The 19,394-nt window shown below is 39.0% G+C and overlaps 1 protein-coding gene across 1 annotated transcript; it reads left to right on the top strand.

The window, feature by feature from the left end:
- The first annotated feature begins 6,461 nt into the window (after positions 1 to 6,461).
- On the top strand, positions 6,462 to 18,999 carry LOC117419606 (serine/arginine-rich splicing factor 5-like). Its single transcript, XM_034032513.3, has 8 exons — positions 6,462 to 6,576; positions 10,107 to 10,246; positions 10,957 to 11,027; positions 11,452 to 11,610; positions 12,060 to 12,129; positions 14,465 to 14,538; positions 14,947 to 15,054; positions 17,697 to 18,999. The coding sequence occupies exons 2-8, from the start codon at positions 10,121 to 10,123 to the stop codon at positions 17,959 to 17,961; spliced, it is 873 nt and encodes a 290-aa protein (XP_033888404.3). The 5' UTR covers positions 6,462 to 6,576; positions 10,107 to 10,120; the 3' UTR covers positions 17,962 to 18,999.
- The last annotated feature ends 395 nt before the right edge of the window (positions 19,000 to 19,394 follow it).

The raw sequence follows: 19,394 nt of genomic DNA, 5'->3' as shown, positions 1-19,394 counted from the left end.
AAAAGATTTACAATTCTCCAGCCCCTTTTATGCGATTATGCATGACCCCTTGGTAAACGATTGCAGCTGATTCTATTGCCTGCAGCTGCCACCTCGTTTACCTTCCAGGTCAATACATTCTCACACTGGAGTCTCGTCTTTTTCCAGGCTGATTGACTTCCCGACCCAGGGAATGAACTGTCAGGACAACCTGTCCAAAGCCTTTCCCTTTCGCTACTTCGTATCCTCACAGGTCGAGAGGGAGATTTACAACCAGAACTCATTATATTTCCGTCACAGGTTCACTTGCAAACTAACACATTTTTCAGGGTTGTTTGACACCTGAAAAATTCAACCAAACTTGAGTTTGTTTTAAAGTGATTGCAGACTTGTTTGGTTCACTTGCCTCTTCATCCTCACTAGAGTTCTATCGGTTTCACTTTGCACTTTTGCAAATACACTCTGCTCTCGTCAATTTTACTAGAGATGAAGTTCTCTGCAGGGCAGAAACCTTTTCCATAATGCCCGACATGGAGAATACTTTCTGTTCGGTGTTCTTTTGGTTTATCTGATGCTTACAACATGACATCATTGCAGGTGAAATGGAACATGCTGAAAGTGTCACGGATGTCAGGAAAACACTGTTTTTGTGGAGGAAATGCATGAGCGACCTCTGGTGTTTAGAAGACTTCAAGCGAAGACAAATATTAGTGGCATGCCTTTTATCATGCCTTGTTGATCAGTGTCTTTGTACCAGACAGTCATCCCTTATCGGGTAATAATGAAAGATTTACTTCACTTTCAACAAACTGCTGTTGATAATATAATTAATAGCTTGTTGTGAATGATGTACGTGACAGCGTGGTGAGATATAGATGCAACATAGGGGCTTGTGTAATAGCATGTTTTTGACAAGCTACGTGTTGCATTTGTGAGACGGGACGAGACACTTTCCTTGGTGCTTGCTGAAGTACGTCACTCACAGTTTGCTTTGCAGTTCAGGGATTTGTTTACAAGTGAACTGGAACATGTTTGTTATTGCAAATTGAAAAAGAGCAAACCGAGATTACCATTTTAAGTGATCTTGGTTTGATGTGCATCCTGGTGAGATTACGTGGTTTCACGTCTCCAAGCAAACCAACCCGCACTTCAGTCTGCATCAAACGGTCAAATGAACTAGGTGTGAAAGGCCTTAATTTCTATGTACCTTCAGTATATCAGTCAGTTTCTTGGTCCCCGGACTGCCCTTCAAGGTTTTGGTGCGTGTATGTGATTGCACATTGTGTTCTTCCATTGTAACCAGTGCTTGAGAGTATAACATGCACTGGGTTTCATCCATAGTGGCAGGTAAATGAAGAACATCTCTTTTGGGTGTTGAGTGTTTATTTGAATAAAGGTTGTCATTACAAGGTTACTTTATTGTTCTTTATTCTTAAATTAGACATTCAACCAAAGCAGAAAGTAGCTTGTGTGTGCCTGTATTTAGTAATGTAGCACTGGAAGACGAGAGCCTGAAAAATGTCAGAAAACACTACAGACTATTGCATGCGAGTTGACAGGTATTCCTCCTTTTTTTGATAATTCAGAAGGGAAATGGTAATGAAAATACTAACCTGAAATGTAGTGTCACTGAGACTGAGTAACCAGCACTACACAGAAAAACTAAAAAGCTTCATTTAAAAAAAAAACGAAATGAAAAGGCTATTTCGTTCTTTGAGCAAATTATGTTGCTCAAATTGCGACATGGAAAATACCAAACAACCAAAGAACAAAGATTCTTCGGTCTTTGAGTAAAGCGATATAATCAAATTGCAAAATGTATTTGGAACAAATGCTCAGTTCCCGAACAGATTTTGAAGATGCGAATAGCAATTAAAAATGTGTTAAAAATGGGCATCAAGTGAAATACAAACGTTTGAATAAAATATATTATTTATTTAAATCGGTAAATTAAAATAAGTATTTATATTTGAGATGCACGTCACCGATTCAGTATAATGTATTTATTATGCAGAAAGTTAACCAGTTGAGACCGTTGCCTCATTTGCAAGGGGGGTGTGGTCAGCAATTTAGGAGGATAGTGACCTCAAACATTAAACTTCAAGCGAGTTTGAAATAACGTTCGTAATGTTCTCGTCTTATTTACAAAATGCAGTTTTAGAGGAAAAAAGAACAATTAAAATTGATTGTTTTATTCATATTATAAGACTACTGTATACACAGTGTTAAAACTGCACAATCAAATGTCAATCCACGTTTGTCTAATCACTGTTTTAAGTGAAAGAAAGTATACATGCTTCTGTGCAATAAAGACAGACTGCTTTTTGACAGCAAGAACCCCGTTTTAAAGGATTTTATTTGAGATGATGACAGCATTTTGAAAAGAAACCATATTGAGAGCTCCATTGGTCTACTGAGTCATTTTACTCAGTCTCAAAGTAGTTCAATCAAATTAGATGCATATAAAGAAACCATAATGAGAGCTAATTTTAAAAAAAAATCACTATTTAGATTTAGAAACATACAAATCACTATCAGCTTCTGCTGCTGTACGAAGAGAAGGTTTGTTTTCTTTATGAATGAACTATCGGACAATTGAAATTCAATTCGACGAAGATTGAAGAAGATGTCTCTTCTTTTATGCGTTGTTCTTTGGTTTGGTATTTTACATTTCGCAATTTGAGCAACATAATTTGCTCTAAGACCGAAATAACCTTTCATTTCGTTCGTTGATCATTTGTAAATGCTCAAATCGCGAAATGGTTATTTTTTCAGTGATTGACCAAATCCTGACTATGAGTGTAACATACAGTTGTAGTCAAAAGTTTACATACCCAATGGAAATTTATAATTTAAAAAAAATTCTCGAAAAACAAAGAATTTTAGGAAAAATATTTTGTAGCAAAAGTTTTGCTTTTGTGGATGAGGGAAAAAGTTACATGAAATAGATGTCTACAATTATTTATTTCAGCATTTTTTTTACAAAACTCACAATCTTTTTCCTATAATTATTTGTTTTCGAGCATTTCTAGAAATTATAAAATTCCAGTGGGGTATGTAAACATTTGACAGCTGTATATATATATTAACTACTTGAATTTAAGAAAAAAGGGAAGAGAGAGATTTAAGTTTAATATATTTTGTCATAGATTTATTTGTTAGATTTCCAGATTTAGCATGTCAGCTAAATGTTGACTCGCTGAGTGTAAAAGAAAAAAACACAAAGAAAGTGATTTCTATAATTGCTCTATTGAAATATATAAATTAAAGCAAAGATTCAATTTTATAATAAAACCAAAATAACATGGTGTGGCAGGGATGCAGCCCTGCTGCTGTAAATAATATAATCTGTAATGTTTTTGTAAATAATATTTGTATATTAATTTAATAATGTATGTGAATGGTGTTTGCTTTGACTGCGTTTGGCAGAGATGGGGTTAGAACCCATCCCTGCCAAACACGTGTGTAATGTGAGTTACAGTGCCTTGCATAAGTATTCACCCCCCTTGGACTTTTCCACATTTTGTAGTGTTACAACCTGGAATTAAAATGGATTTAATTGGGATTTTTACCATTTGATTTACACAACATACTTAACACTGTGAAGGTGCAATTTTTTTTTATTGTGACACAAAAGTTAATTAAACAAAAAAAAAGACATTTGTTGGTTGCATAAGTATTCACCCCCCTGAGTCAATACTTGGTAGAAGCACCTTTGGCAGCAATTACAGCTGTGAGTCTTTTTGGGTAAGTCTCTACCAGCTTTGCACATCTGGATCCTGCAATTTTTGCCCATTCTTCTTGGCAAAATTGCTCAAGCTCTGTCAAGTTGGATGGGGACCGTTGGTGGACAGCAATTTTCAAGTCTTGCCACAGATTCTCAATCGGATTGAGGTCTGGGCTTTGACTGGGCCATTCTGAGACATTCAGGTTCTTGTTTTTAAACCACTCCAGTGTAGCTTTGGCTGTGTGTTTAGGGTCATTGTCCTGCTGGAAGGTGAACCTCCACCCCAGTCCCAGGTCTCTTGCAGACTGAAACGTTTTCCTCTAGAATTTCCCTGTATTTGGCTCCATCCATCTTGCCCTCAATCCTGACCAGTTTCCCAGTCCCTGCTGATGAAAAGCATCCCCATAACATGATGCTGCCACCACCATGCTTCACCGTGGGGATGGTGTTCTCAGGGTGATGAGCAGTGTTGGCTTTGCGCCACATATAGCGTTTTGCGCTAAGGCCAAAAAGTTTAATTTTGGTCTCATCAGACCAGAGAACCTTTTTCCACATGTTTGCTGTGTCTCCCACATGCCTTTTGGCAAAATCCAAACAGGATTTGATATGGGTTTTTTTCAGCAATGGCTTTCTTCTCGCCACTCTTCCATAAAGCCCAGCTTTGTGGAGCGTCCGGGTTATAGTTGTCCCATGGACGGTTTCTCCCATCTCAGCTGTGGATCTCTCCAGCTCCTTCAGAGTTACCATTGGCCTCTTGGTTGCTTCTCTGACTAATGCCCTCCTTACCTGGTCACTGAGTTTTGGTGGACGGTCTTCTCTAGGCAGAGTCGCGGTTGTGCCATATTCTTTCCATTTTTTAATAATGGATTTAACGGTGCTCCGGGGGATGTTCAAAGTTTGGGATATTTTTTTATAACCCAACTCTGATTGGTGCTTCTCCAGATCTTTATCCTGGACTTGTTTTGATAGCTCCTTGGTCTTCATGATGCTGTTTGTTTAGATATGCTGTCTAACAAACTCTGGGGCCTTCCAGAAACAGGTGTATTTAATCTGAGATCATGTGACACTTTAATTGCAGACAGGTGGACTCCATTCAACTAATTATGTGACTTCTGAAGGCATTTGGTTGCACCAGAGCTTATTTAGGGGTGTCACAGCAAAGGGGGTGAATACTTATGCAATCAAGACTTTTCAGTTTTTTATTTGTAAATAATTTTGAAAAATATGTAGATTTTTTTCCCCCACATTATGGACTATTTTGTGTAGATAAGTGACAAAAAATCCTAATTAAATCCATTTTAATTCCAGGTTGTAACACTACAAAATGTGGAAAAGTCCAAGGGGGGTTAATACTTATGCAAGGCACTGTAATTGTTTGATTGTTGATTAGCTCTGGCCACATATTAGAAAAGCATTCAGAGGCTGCAGCTCTGTGTGACTGATATTTTGTAGCATTCACTGATCCTTCTACAATACAGCGGTCGCCAGAGCCTGAGGAAGAAAAGCAAGCCCATGCATCCCCCTACCTCCACCATGTTTAACACTGGGCGCGAGGAACTTTTGATGAACTCTTCCTCCAAACACACTGTTGCTTGCTTGGCGAAAAAAGTTATATTTTGGATTCGTCTGATCACTTTATATTTTGCAATTTTCTAATAAAATCAGTATTTTCAATTTTCCATTTACTGTACTTAATATTTTTGTCTAAAGAAATTGATTGTAACTTCATAATGTGACTGAATTTGTTGTTACATAGTGGAATGTTTTGTGAATACAGTATATTGTATTTTAACGTTTGAAAAACACTGTAAGTCGCCTTGGATAAAGGTGTCTGCCAAATATCTAAATAATAATATGTTCCATTTCCTATGTATCTTACTATTACATTTATATTAAAATCTACTATAATTTAAAAGGATAGATGAGTACATTTCTTTCTCTATTCCCTTACACAACTCTATTTGTAACAGATGGGAACATTTTAAAGTGATCTTACTCATTATCAAGCTGTGCAGACAAGGTCCCCAAGGTGAAGTGTAGGTCAAACACAGCCTAAGATGAGGATGATGATGAGGAGGAGGATTTTAAAGATGATGACCAATGGGAAGACGAGTGTATTTCCTCCCTATAGAGTTAAGACACTAAATTGTTCCCTTCTTTCCAAATTATAATGTAAATGTTCTATCAACTTGATATTTATTTTTGTTGCCTTTCGTTTTATTAATCTGTGCGATACCTCATTTTAAGGTTTGTCATCTCTTATGTAAAGTTACTCCTTATTAACCTGTGCAATTTTACATCAGAACAAACACACTCGACGTGTAGATTTGAATGTTATGTTCTTTCATCAGAAAACAGTAAGGGGGGTTAAAGGGGTCAAGGAATGGTTACAGAAAAAAATCTTTAATGTGGTAATTGTTAGTTTATGTAAGATAAAACTGTTTTCATATCATACTTTTCTGTACTTTAAATGTTCTTATTAAAATCCTAGTATAGCACTTTTTTTTTATAAGTTACAGAATATTTAGCCCCATCATTTCCAATGTACACAGGCTGTTATATCCCTAATCAATATTTTCACGTAATATTTGTGATTGTAACGTATTAAATCAAAGTTTAAACTACAACCGAACACCTCTTCTCTCTCCACTCCTATCTGTTGCCTTACAGGGAATGCAGTTCCTTGCCTAAGCAATATGGCCGCCTGATTTGCATATTGCTGCTTGGAGTTTCCATGCTCGTGACCGATCGAATCCTTCTAGATGCGTGCGTGTCTGTTCGCGTGCTGCATACTTCCTCCCTTCTGGGTCCTTTTCCGGTTGCCTGCTGACTGGGTCACCATTTTCCAGCGTACGTCGGAGAGAAAGGAGGTAAGTGTTTGAGCGAGCCTGTAAACGCCGAGGCCGTTCACGCGAAATATTCGGATAGTTTGATTGTGTGTAACATATATGTAGACATTTCAATAAGCCAGAAGTGTTAAGACAATTTTAGTCCGAAAAGGGAACTGCAAAAATAAATAATTTTACTTTGAAACCGAAAAATGTTCGTGGCTCCCTGGCTATCACGAGACTCGGAATTCAGTTATGCAAAATGCGCTTGAGATTTTAATACACAAAATGTACACGTAAAGGAATGTTTGTATCAATTATTTTTTCGGGGGAAAAAAATAAACATTTCTGTGACTAAAACAAAAAAAAAAAACGATGTCCGTAATTTGGTCAAAAGCATATAGCTCTACTATGGTGGTGTTTTTTTTTTTCGACGTATTTTTTTAATTACTTTTTTTTCCCAGCGACTTAAACGTATCAGAAATACAACATAATGTGCTGTAAATCAAATGCAAGCATTGTTTTGCAGATGTTTCCACCAGTAGGGTTTTTACTGGCACTAAGGAAGCTGATTATGTTGCTGCCAGTAGCTGCTGCAACAAAACAAATTCTAAAACTCCCCTTTTCACTTTCTCTTAGTCAGTAATATTTGTCTCTCTTCCGCGCTGATTTTGAACTACTTATACGGTGTCCATTTTAGAACGTTCTCATACATCACTCCTTCCTGTTATCAGGCACATTTGTGACATTCACAAATGTCAATCAAGCGTTAGACAGGCAGATAGCGTATGACGCGTTGTTTTATTCGCCTTCTGCTCAACAGGTGTCGTCATTTTTTTCTACCTGTATATTCCCGAAGACACGCCCCAATGAAGCTGGGTGCGTAATAACGGTGTTTCAACCGAGAGACTGCAGTGATTGGATACAAAATGAGAGGCTACTGTTATTGGGCGTGGAGTTTTGAAGCAGGGATGGAGAGGGGGCGGGAGAGTATACATGACAGAGGACAATATATATATATATATATATATATATATATATATATATTAATATTTTTTATTAAACGGCCTTATCCAGGGCGACTTGCAGTTGTTACAAAATATCACATTGCAAAATGACATTACAGATAAGAGCAGTTATGAAGTACAGTAAAGTCAGTAGAAAGATCGGATTATGGTGACGTATATTTTTTTATAATAGTCCACTAGATGGATCTGATGTGTGTATTGTAGTATTCGGTATTATACAATATTGTTACTAAAATATTTTAGGACGCACATGTTTTTGTATACACGACATTTATATGCAACACCTTATTTGACATTTTCTATATAATAATAATAACCACCATGTTTCGCAGATACGTTTACTGTTGACAACGCCATTTTACCCAAGGCCAGTTCAGCAGAAACAATGATCACAAGTGGAAGGATTTGCCCTGACAGTTCAATTTCCATATTACACAGTAGAGAGAGACTAGAGATTTTCAAACAGAACGTACTTGGAGACCATCAAGATGTAAACTGTTAAAAGAAAATAGCACTCCCTAATATGTGGAAATAGGAGTTTTTATTTAAATGTTAAACGTCTTTAAGTAACAAAACACAATTTTGGTATTTACACAAAGTGCATCCTAATATTGTCTTGAGAAATAATATTGTAATGCTATATAGCTATCTAACTATATAGCTATCTAACAGACTATTATATAAGATAAATACAATGTCACCATAACAATCCAACATTAGATTTTGAGGTAAAAATGAACTGTGTTTATATATTGTCCCTGTCTTATTAATACTCCATGCTTCAAAACTCCGTGCCCAATCACAGCAGCTGTAGCCTCTCGGTTAGTATCCAATCACAGCAGTCTTTCTGTTGAAACCACACACTTGTCACTCCCCCAGCTTCATTGGGGCGGGTCTCTTCAGGAATAGAGCTAGGGAAAAAAAATGACATCACTTGGTGACACTCTTGTGGTCCTGAACTGTTAAAGTCAGCAGGTGATGCTCAACGAACTGTTAAACTCGGCAATGAGCCACCAGACACGGGGCTAGAAAGCTGGAGAGATTCAATAAAGTATCATGGAGACTGTCAATGTGAAGTGTGGGGAGACCAAATCAAACATTTTAGTCGACTCTGACGGCAAATCGTTTAAGAAATGGTAAATAGAAGTCCTACCGAATCCCATTCATCTATGAACTTTTCCCTTTTGTTTAAGTAGTCAAATCCAAAAGCAAAAACATTTGAATTTAAGTTGGAGTTTATATTGATGACACAATTTTTTATTGTCTAACCTTGGCTCTTAATGTCATAGCAATGAAGTCGTACAAAAGAGTACTGCTTAGCATGTTAACTTGATAAAAAGTCAAAACGTTTGTATGAATTTACTGTTAAATTTCATTTAGCATGTTACTATCTGCACAAAAACTATTAAGTTTTTAGTAAGTTCGTAAACATCCACTTTTATATAACCCCTCACTTAGTTAAAGAATATAGAGATGCCCAAATAATAGAAACAGCATTGGTGTGTATTAAGAAAAAAAATAGAAAAGGACTGGAGAGAACGTAAATCCCAATGGAGAAAACTGTGTGATAGGTTCTTTCGTCCACAGCAATATGTAAGAATCTGAAACATTAACAAAATTAAAAACCGGAGCAATACATCAATAGCTACTATCTTTTAACATGCCTTACAGATATTGTAAACATCAAAAGAAACAAGTGCACTTGCAAACTGCATTGTGAACACAAATGAACTCGCTCCTGAAAAAAATGGAAAAGGACCAAAAAACTAACTTTAGCTCGCATCCAAACGAACTCGTCCCTTTACTCGCAAATAACGGCACTTTTACACCAAGTTCGTTTGACCCTTTGATGCAGATTGGAGTGATATGTGAAACCACGTTCTCACCAGGATGTGCGTCAAACCAAGTGAACCGAGATCACTTGAAATGGTCATCTCGGTTTGCTGGCCTCTTTGCTGCGTTTAATGTTTTTGCAGTGTGAAGCAAACTATGGCAAGAAATATGATAAATATACAGGAAAGTTACATGAAGATAAATTAGTACCGTCATTGAAAAAGCAGCAATCGGTTTACCAGTGCTTGTAGCATAAGTGATGCTGCTGTTAAGGCAAGCTATGTGATTGCTCACAAGTCACCATTTTCTGATGGACAATTTTTGAAGAAATGCTGCTAAAAGCTGTTGAAATAGTGTGTCCTGAGAAGCGCCAAGCTTTCTCTGCCAAAGCTGGCGCCAGATGTTGATGCGCTGGTTCAAGCAAAGGTCCCAGGTATCAGGAAACAGCAGTAGCAGTCACTAATGTAATTTGTCTATCTTTTGGTGAGTGTTAAATAAATGGATCTGAATCTATTTATATTGTGTGTTTAATGTTTTTTTTTTTTTTTTTTTTTTTTTTTTTTTTTTAACATGTATCCTACTGAATAAACAAATTATCGCTCCAGGGGGCCGGATCTGACCAGAGTGCTCTATGTTTGACACCCCTGCACTATAAGGAGGCTCACAAAATTAAGAAGTTGATTTATACTTTCCTTTTTGTGTTTTCCACAGTGAAGCATTTAAAAATGAGTGGATGTCGAGTGTTCATTGGTCGGCTGAGCCCCAACGCCAGAGAGAGGGACGTGGAGAAGTTTTTCAAAGGATTTGGGCACATTAAGGAGATCAATCTAAAAAACGGCTTTGGCTTTGTGGTAAGTGTCTTTACGTTATTTGGTGCGTTGCTATCCAGCTTTAGAACTACATACCGTATTACTTTGAAAGGGCCGCGGTAATTAGAAGTGCTGCGTTTTTTGAAAGGCGCCGTTTTTGTTGTGGTTTGTACAGTATTTGAGGGAGGCGTATATTGAAGTTAATTTCTGCGGATACAATTTGATCAGTCAACAAGGAAGTCTTACCTATTAAACTGAAAGCTGTTGAGCTCGCATATCAGAGGGAAATAAACAGGTTTCATTGTTGAGACCGGCATCTATTACAAATCTGATATCAGAGTGCTGCGCTTATTCAAGGGCGGCGGTAATTCATAGTAATAGGGTATACACATTTTACAATGGGGGAAAAAACGTGTTAAATAGGCTGCGTTTGCTGTATGCTTACAAGGTATATTTAGTTATATACGTGGGGAAAAAAAGGGTGTAATGGGACAGTATACCCAATTGACTATATCATACTAGTTTAACATGATTTGATTTTAAGTCTTTTAGCAGGTTTCAAACATTGTTTCCTGAAGATTTGTTCTTGATGTGTTTGCTGCTAAGCTTCCCATGCTCAAACACCTGGAGCACACTTTGGTCATTCAAAGCTGTATATAGAGATGTTGCAAACCTATGTACACCACATGCCCAGCAACTGTTTTGCACTAAATTTCCATTGTTAAAATGATGCCTGACTGCTTGTTATACAGGAGTTTGATGACCTCAGAGATGCTGAGGATGCAGTCTATGAACTGAATGGGAAAGAACTGTGCAGTGAAAGGTAATACATAGATTTGTAAGGCTAAGGTATGATTTTAGTATTTAAATAACCATAAATTGGACAGTTTTGGTTGGCTGTTTGGCCCCACAAAATAACCAAATGGATTCCCGAGTGGATCAGTTAAATTGGCCTTAGGCACCAAGGATTGGCTTTCATTCTAGTACTAAGGGGATCTTTTTAAAACCGTTGGTGAATTGAGTACATTTACTCCCAATTATCTCATTTTTTTAAAGTGTATTCTTTGCTTTATATTTTATATTTCATGTTTAATAGCAAAGATTTACTCAACATATTACTGAACTTTGAAGATACCCCCTAAGTTATCACAAGGATACCACCCACAGAATAAAGAGACTAATCTCTTCAATGTATTGGCTGTGATATTGAGTGATGAGATTAACTCTCTTGTTTGGTTTCTACGCAGGGTCACAATAGAGCATGCCCGGTCTCGCAGAGGGAGAGGAGGTGGAGGAGCAGGAGGAGGAAGAGGAGGAGGTGGAAGTGGTGGTGGTGGAGGAGGTGGTGGTGGTGGTGGAAGGTTCTCTCCGCGGTTCAGCAGCTATCGTCAGTCTCACGGCTCCATGTAAGATACTACACTTCAGACCTGGAGCCAATTACAATTACAATTCTAACATAATGGTTTGCTGAAATTTACAATGTTGGTTTATTCAATTAGTTACATTCATTACAACATCACACATTAACATGTTTATTGTAGTTATCCAAAATAACCAAGCAATAATCACCGGTACAAATACAGAAACATACTATATAGCTTATTTTTTCAAACAAATGGTGTCACCAAAAGTAGCTGAAAATACAAGAATGATTGGAATTGACCCCAGGTCTGCTACACTTCACTCTTAAATGCACCTGACTATTCCGTAGGATTGTAACTTTAAAGCAAAGCTGGTACAAAATGCATGAAGACAAGCCTTTTTCTTAACCATTGAAATGCACTTTGACAAACATGTTTCTGATAAGCCATTGCATGCTTTTGTAGCAGCCTTAAGCGTATACTTTGTGTTGCAGGTATGGTCCTCCTGTGCGCACTGAGCACAGAATCGTTGTTGAGAACCTCTCGTCCAGGATAAGTTGGCAGGTTAGAGCACTGATCTAAGTTTAATTTAATCTTCCAGCTGAACTTGGCTTGTTTCTGATTTTTGGCATACAACTGCCATCCCATTGATAAACAGAACACTTCCTTGAAAAATAAAACTAACTAAATTCTGTAAACCCTGTTGGAACCAGCAATATGCAGGTACACCCTCGCTCAGCCAAGCCATGAAAGGGTATGTAGTGCTCCTTGTTGGTGCTCTGTCCTGGATTCATTACCCAGACTTCATTAGATTGATCAGATCTCTTTGTCTAACAATTAAATCCACTTGTCAGTTTGTACTCTCTACCCCCTCCCTTACGTCAAAGTTTTATACGTGGGATGCTGGTTAAAACTCAGATTTGAATAATGAGTGAAGCTTCAGTATACTGTACAATACTTTTATTTATTTTTTTTACTACAGCTTTTTTTGTTAAGCAGTTTTGTAGATATAAACAATCCATTTTATTTCTAAGCTTCTAACCAAGTACGTCTTAAACCTTCTTTTTTTTAACAGCTGCTCTTATCTGGTCTCTCCTGAGCGGCGTTGCATCCCCCCCCTCCGTTATGAGACAAGGGGGGAGTGTCTGTTGTGATTAGCGCCCTCTGCTGTTGTCCTGAATAGTGTCCATTTGGTGCCTCTCCCTACACATGGTTGCCGGTGGTCTATATCTTGGCTGGGGTCCCCTAGCAGGTCAGCCTTAGGAGGTCCATAGCTGCAATCTGGAGGGTCTGTGGTCTGGCTTCCCTGCCTGCAGTTCCCCCCCCCCCCCCCGTTTGGTTCTTTTTCTGTTGCTGGCGGAAGGGGGTGTTAACAGTTGAAGCCCCCTTACTCTGGTGGTTCCTTTCTTGTGGAAGTTGGATTCCGAAACCCAAAGCCGCATCCCTTTCTCAAAGGCTATACAAGGCTTGGTCCGATTGCTATTTGGACAAGTGGCTCTTTGCTTAAGGTCCACCCTGGGTTCTGAATGGTAAGTAGCGCAATAGCTAATGTGATTGGGGTGGGAGGAGGGCTTTCTCTCAGTAGATACAAGTTGAATACACTTGAATTTGAGAGGATGGAGGACAGTGGTATTTGGCTGCAGTGCTTTATCAGGATTACAGGCATCCACTGCTTGCTGTGCCAATTAAGCTATTTCCTTTCCCTTCTTTTTGTTTGTTTAAGCCGTAACCAAAAACCAGCACCTACCAATTTAGAACTAGCAGGTACATTGTGCAGCCAGATTGTACTGTTGGTGATCTGCTCAAGCAGCTGGTTCCCATAATGATTGACTGTTCAGCTGTATGGACAATACAATTAAGATATGCATTTGACGTAAAGCCAGCCCTATTCATGCTACATGTCACAGATTATCGTCAGTTGAATGTGAGTTGCGAGACCACAAAACACACTTGTTACACAGTATTTTGACAGGCTCTTGTCTTTTGACTTTGAGCAAATTTAGAAACGGGGACTATAGTAGACTATAGTATGTCATACTGTGTCTTTTGCTGGCTCGTTTCCTATTCACTGTATTACGGTCACCTTTAATCTCGGATGCCACGTTTATTTTGATAATGCTGTCATAGGCTATTCAACGGTGTCCTAAGCTGATGGTATCGACCTGTAGTGTGGAATATTATACCCTTGATTAGATCTCTTGCCTGCAGGAAACCCTTTTGCATGTTCAAGACTGAATGCTCCCTGCTGGTAGGGCCATTCGTAATGAGACCACATCTCGTTAACAGTTTTCCTTCCACACTTAAGTAAGCTACTTGTCTAATCCATTTATTTTAGTGTTGTGGACTGCTAATAATCCTACATGGATAATCGACTATCTGTAAAAGATGATTCTCCATTTTTTTATATTTTTGTTCCTGCTGTTTTTGCTCTTTGTTCTTGTTAGTAAATGCCTGGAATGCTGCCAAAGTAATGTGCTGTAGCCTTCTGAAAGTAGTGGTTGGGTACACAGATGCGGCTCAGAACTCGAAAGGATTTAACACTCTCAAAATATTCATCAGACGGCCATGGGTTTGGATGTAGCCTCTACCTGTTAGGGTGGGGTCCCGACTCCCCGAGGAGATGCGATTTCCAGGTAATGCACAACAACTGGGCATTCAGTCTGAGTGGCTGATCCTTGACTCTGCTGTTGGTGTCCATTAATGCAGGACAGGCTGTGGAGGGGGTTGAAGTTCCTCCAGCTGCCCTTTCCCACAAGGAAGGGGGAGGGAGGGGTGTGCATTGTTTTGTTATAATGTGTTTGAGCTCTAATGTACATTCTAAAATTGTAACCTTCAAATAAGAGGTTTGTCTTGCTGATGTGTGTTTTTGTAACATCGTGTTTTCTTATTTACAAACCAGGATCTGAAGGATATGATGAGGAAGGTTGGTGAAGTCACATTTGTGGATGCACACAGATCCAACAAGAATGAAGGGTAAGTTCCTGTACAAACCAGGCCACAATGTATTACATTCCAGAACTGGTTTCAGCTAGTGCTGCTACGGTTACTGGTGAAGTAGACTAGTTTACAGTCATCAACAAAGATTTTAATTGATTATTCGCTTCTCCATCTTAACCATTCAGTATTACTAAGTTTATTGCCTGTATTTTACCTTCATTTGTTTAATCATCATTTGCGCTTGACACTTTTCAGAGGGTTACTGAACACATTTAGTACACATTATATTCCCATGGGTTCTGTGCCATCAACTTTATTTTCTCTGTATATGCAGGAGGTAATGGAAATAGGGAATGAAGGGGTTCTGCTGTACTAACGCCAGTAAATCCTGTAGGTCTCCCTGTAATCCCTCTCTGAAATATGTGTGTTTCTGTTTGTTTCCAGAGTGGTGGAATTTGCTTCACACAGCGATATGAAGAACGCCCTTGATAAACTAGATGGCACTGAGCTTAACGGACGCAAACTCAAACTGACTGAAGAACACAAGAGGAGGTAAGTATATACGTGTTTTGTAAAAGGGTACTATACTTGGTTTACTGTTCCCCCTCGTAATTCAAGACTATTACTTAATGCAGTAAATAATTACTCTAAAACGTAAATGTTAAATAAAGTAGACAAACTGTATGCCTTTAGTTGCACACTTCCAGCTTTTACGTTTATGGATACAGCAGACATCACCTTGGTCCTCTAGATAATCCAAGTCAGTGTTAAAGCAAGTTGAATCTTGTATACCGTATTACTTTGAATTACCGCCACCCTTGAATAAGCTGTGCACTCAGATATCAGATTTTTTAAAGACGCCACTCTCAATAATGAAACATGTAAGCTACCTACCTACCCCAGCTCAAATAAATACAGCACTTAATAAAGAAACACATATAAAACAGTGTGGCAAAACATTACAAACAGAAACAAAATTAATTGAATAAACTTGAAAAATGTATTTAAAAGAATACAGTTCCACACTGGAGCATACCGGTATTTTACTGTCAAGCTTATGGAACCCAAACAACAAAAGAATGCACTGATACTGGTGCAGGAGTCAATACAGCAGCACTGTGCACTGATACTGGTGCAGGAGTCAATACAGCAGCACTGTGCACTGATACTGGTGCAGGGGTCAATACAGCAGCACTAAAATAAATAGCTATGGTAACAGTGTGACCGAGGTATACCATATAAGCAGGCTGCAGACAGGGGATGTAGTTGCACTTGAGGTGTTTGTTTTATTAATTTCCCACACAGGGATGCAAACACAAACAAATAAACAAAACAAACCTAGCTCGTACACGAGCGCTAACTTCACAATCATTTCTGGACCCTTACGATGGTGTCAGGATGGCTAGGCCGTTTCCCTGAACACACTTATAGTTTAATTCCACACAGGAAGTAAACGTGCAGGTAATACAGTATCCACAACAGATGGAACTATGCACAGTAAACGCTGGCCTTCAGAACAGAGATGATACACGTTCGCTATTTATTGTATTTTAGAACTCCCACACAGCTGACTTCGATAAACACTTCCACGTCTCCTTACAACCCTCAATAAAGCACACAGACAAGCTTCCTCTTATACAGGTGTCCATCATCTTAACAGCCCTTTAACCCTTTGCGGTCCTATGTCGGACCTGGTCCTACATTGCAATTATTCCTATCCGGTCCAATGTCGGACCCTGTCCGACATCAAAAAGATGCAAAAAGTGGGTTTCTAGTCGTATCTTCTCCGAAAAAAGCCGAGAACCATTCAGTGGCCGAGTGGGAGCGACAGGAGCCGAGACAAGCCGAAAAAAAAAAAAGGCGTATCTCATGAATAGTCATACTTGCCCCTGGCATCAGATAACGGCGGCCTAAGGAAACAAGCTGGCTGTAACTGCATCAGCGCTCATAGAATATCACGGACATTTGCAGAGCTTTTTTGAGATGTTATAGTAATAAAATAAAGACTTGGATCGCATTATTGAAGCGTTTGGTGATAAAACGAGTGATCAGGAGGTGATTGATCGGTATGTACGACTGTTATTATTATTATTTATTTCTTAGCATATGTGAAAGCTATAGCGAACTAAAGGGTGGGGCGGAGCTGGAGATGCCTAGTGAGTGCTTTGTTGATATGCAGGGCCTTTTAAACCCGTTTGACTGTGGGGAAAAAAAATACTTTTAAACAGCACGTCTAAAATTAACTGAACGTGTGAAAATAAATTGGACCTGACGCGCCTGACACACACTTAATAAATGGACTGCAAAGGGTTAAAGACAACAAGGTTCCTTTCAAACACATGATCAGAACTCCTTAGCACCTGAACCATCCGCAGATCGTCGGAGAACTGTGGCGTCTAGTGGAGAAAACCGGAGATGAAATAAAGCCCTCTATTCTCCAGCTTATATAATGATTTTTAATCACTTTGCCACAGTATATTTAGGAATTAGGAGCTGTATGATTTATTAAAGTTTCTTAAATGCATTTCTGTTTTTGTTGTATGCATGGTATTTTGGCTAATAAGAGACTGCAGAATCCTGATTCAAACGGGAAGTTCGGAGGGTGGGGTGTTTTGGTGTGTCATTGTCAAGCAGAAGCTAGTGTAGCTCTCGCTGTAGCGTTGCTGTTAGGAGGTAGCCACGGGATCAACTCATCTTTCTCACCAAAGCCCTGCCTGGACCAGGAGGCTAGAAGTGTTTAGTTGTCTTGCTGGTTGAAGAAAAAGAAACGCACCGATATTAGAGTTCAGCCCTGCGACTCTTAGAAACTGCTGTAAGAAAAGAAAGGGAAAATAAACCAATCTCCTTGGTGATGAAATGACATTCTCTCTTTATTATTTCCCTCTCCACGGTAAACTGGTATGTGTCCTCACCTTTCAGTGTAAAGTTGTAGGACTTCTTTGCCATCCAGATCAAGTTGTATCCTCAGAAATAAACTTCAATATACACCTCCCTCAAATAAAAACAAGGAAAAAAAATTACGCTTTTTGAAAACCATAGTGCTTCTTATTACTGTCGCTCTTGAATTAGCGCCGCAGATGGTTTTTAGCAATGTAAAATAAACGCTGCTGCGTTAATTCAAAGTAATATGGTATTTATAACTAAACTTAAATACTAAAAAATGTGTGGGTCTAATGTAAATGTGTTTGTTTTAGGAGCAGAAGCCGCTCCCGCTCCAGGAGCTACACCAGGTCTCGCAGTCGTTCCCGATCCAGGAGCCGTTCCAAATCCCCGAGCAGGAGCCGAAGCAGGAAACACAGCCGTACCAGGTCCCGCTCACTCAGCCGCAGCCCAGAGAGGAAGCCCCTTCCCCAGGCAGCCCCGCGCTCCCCCTCCCGCTCCAAGTCTCGATCCCACTCCCCTCCAGTGCAGAAGAGGCAGTCCAGATCCCGGTCCCCCTCGGCTGAGAGCCAGCACTGAGAGCCGTCTCCCTGCCTGCATCAGCTGTATCTGTAGATCTAGTTACAGCTCTCGTAGCTGGTTAGAACTGCAGTCCGGTCTGTTAAAGCAGCTGCTGGTGGTGTGATTTATTGTAGGTTGCTTAATAGAAAACCATATGAAATGCTCTCTTTATACAAACTGTGGGCATAACTTTTTTTTTATTCTTTTTTTATTTGAAAACTGCAGCCTGTATGGGATTGCAACAGCTAATGTTACCTAAAGAGTTTTTTTGGAATAAAGTTTCTACCCCTTAATAGTTTTTCATTGGCTTAATTCATTTCATACATGGAAGATTGCTATAGCAAGTGATGTCTCTTGGTGGACTTCTTTGTTTGCAAAGCACACGTTTTTTTTTCTTTTTTTCGGTGACATTATTATACACCCCCTTTTAAGTGGGTTGGTTATTGGTGTTTTAACATAGCTGTTAAAATATTTTTTTTCAGGATGGTGTTATTGGTTACCTAGCCATACCAAAAATGCCTTATTAGCATTTTTTTTGCAATGCAGTTCTGGAACAGCCTCTTCATTTCAAATTATACAGACAGCGAGCCTAAATCTAGGCAGTGACACGATGCTGTGAATTTTATTGAGGGTTATACTATTACCCTGAACTACTTTATTCTGCTTAAAGGAGTGGACAGTAACCCATAAGCAGTAAATAGGTGTCTTTTGTTTGTTCCCCCCCCCCCCCCCCCAGGCTCTGCACAGCAAAGTGACAATTCTTTTAGTAAAGTGGGGAAGGGTGGTGATACCAATGAACCTGGGGAACCGATCTGTAAATGTGATGCTGTGTTTAACAGGGAATGTACTATAGGGGCCTAGTGGGGAGGGAGAGGGTGGGTTCAATTGGACTAGTAAAGCTGAGGAAATGGCTGTAAATGGTTTTGCTATTGGTTAAGGCCCCTGTTTATACTCACGTTTGCTTGCTCTAAAATCCTGGCATCTAGTAGAACATTTTGCTGTGGCTTTTGTTGTAATTTTGTGCTGAAGAGAATTTATTAAATTTATATAAACCAATTGTTAATTTGTTGTGTTTTTCATTATAAAGAGATCTTACTTTTACACCTAGTTCACTTGCAAGTGATTTGAATTGTGGTTCACTTGCAAGTTAACTTTTTTTTTTTAGGTTTGTTTCTTACCAGAAAAATTCAAGCGAACTTGAGTTTCTTTTAAAGTGACTTCAAATTAGTTTAGTCTGGATAAGATGCAAGTGAACCAAACAGAGTTCTATTGGTTTCATATTGCACTTTTCAAACTTCATGATTTTTACTAGAGCAGATGCTCTTTCTCTCTCTCTCTCTCTGTTCAGTGTTCTTTTGGTTTATCTGATGCTTACAACATCAAATCATTGCAGGTGAAATGGAACATGCTGAAAGTGTCACGGATGTCAGGAAAACACTGTTTTTGTGGAG

The sequence above is a fragment of the Acipenser ruthenus genome, chromosome 18 (genome assembly GCF_902713425.1).
Source record: "Acipenser ruthenus chromosome 18, fAciRut3.2 maternal haplotype, whole genome shotgun sequence".
Lineage (NCBI taxonomy): Eukaryota > Metazoa > Chordata > Actinopteri > Acipenseriformes > Acipenseridae > Acipenser > Acipenser ruthenus.
The sequence above is the reverse complement of the archived record's forward strand: the minus strand, read 5'-3'. Positions and strand labels throughout refer to the sequence as shown.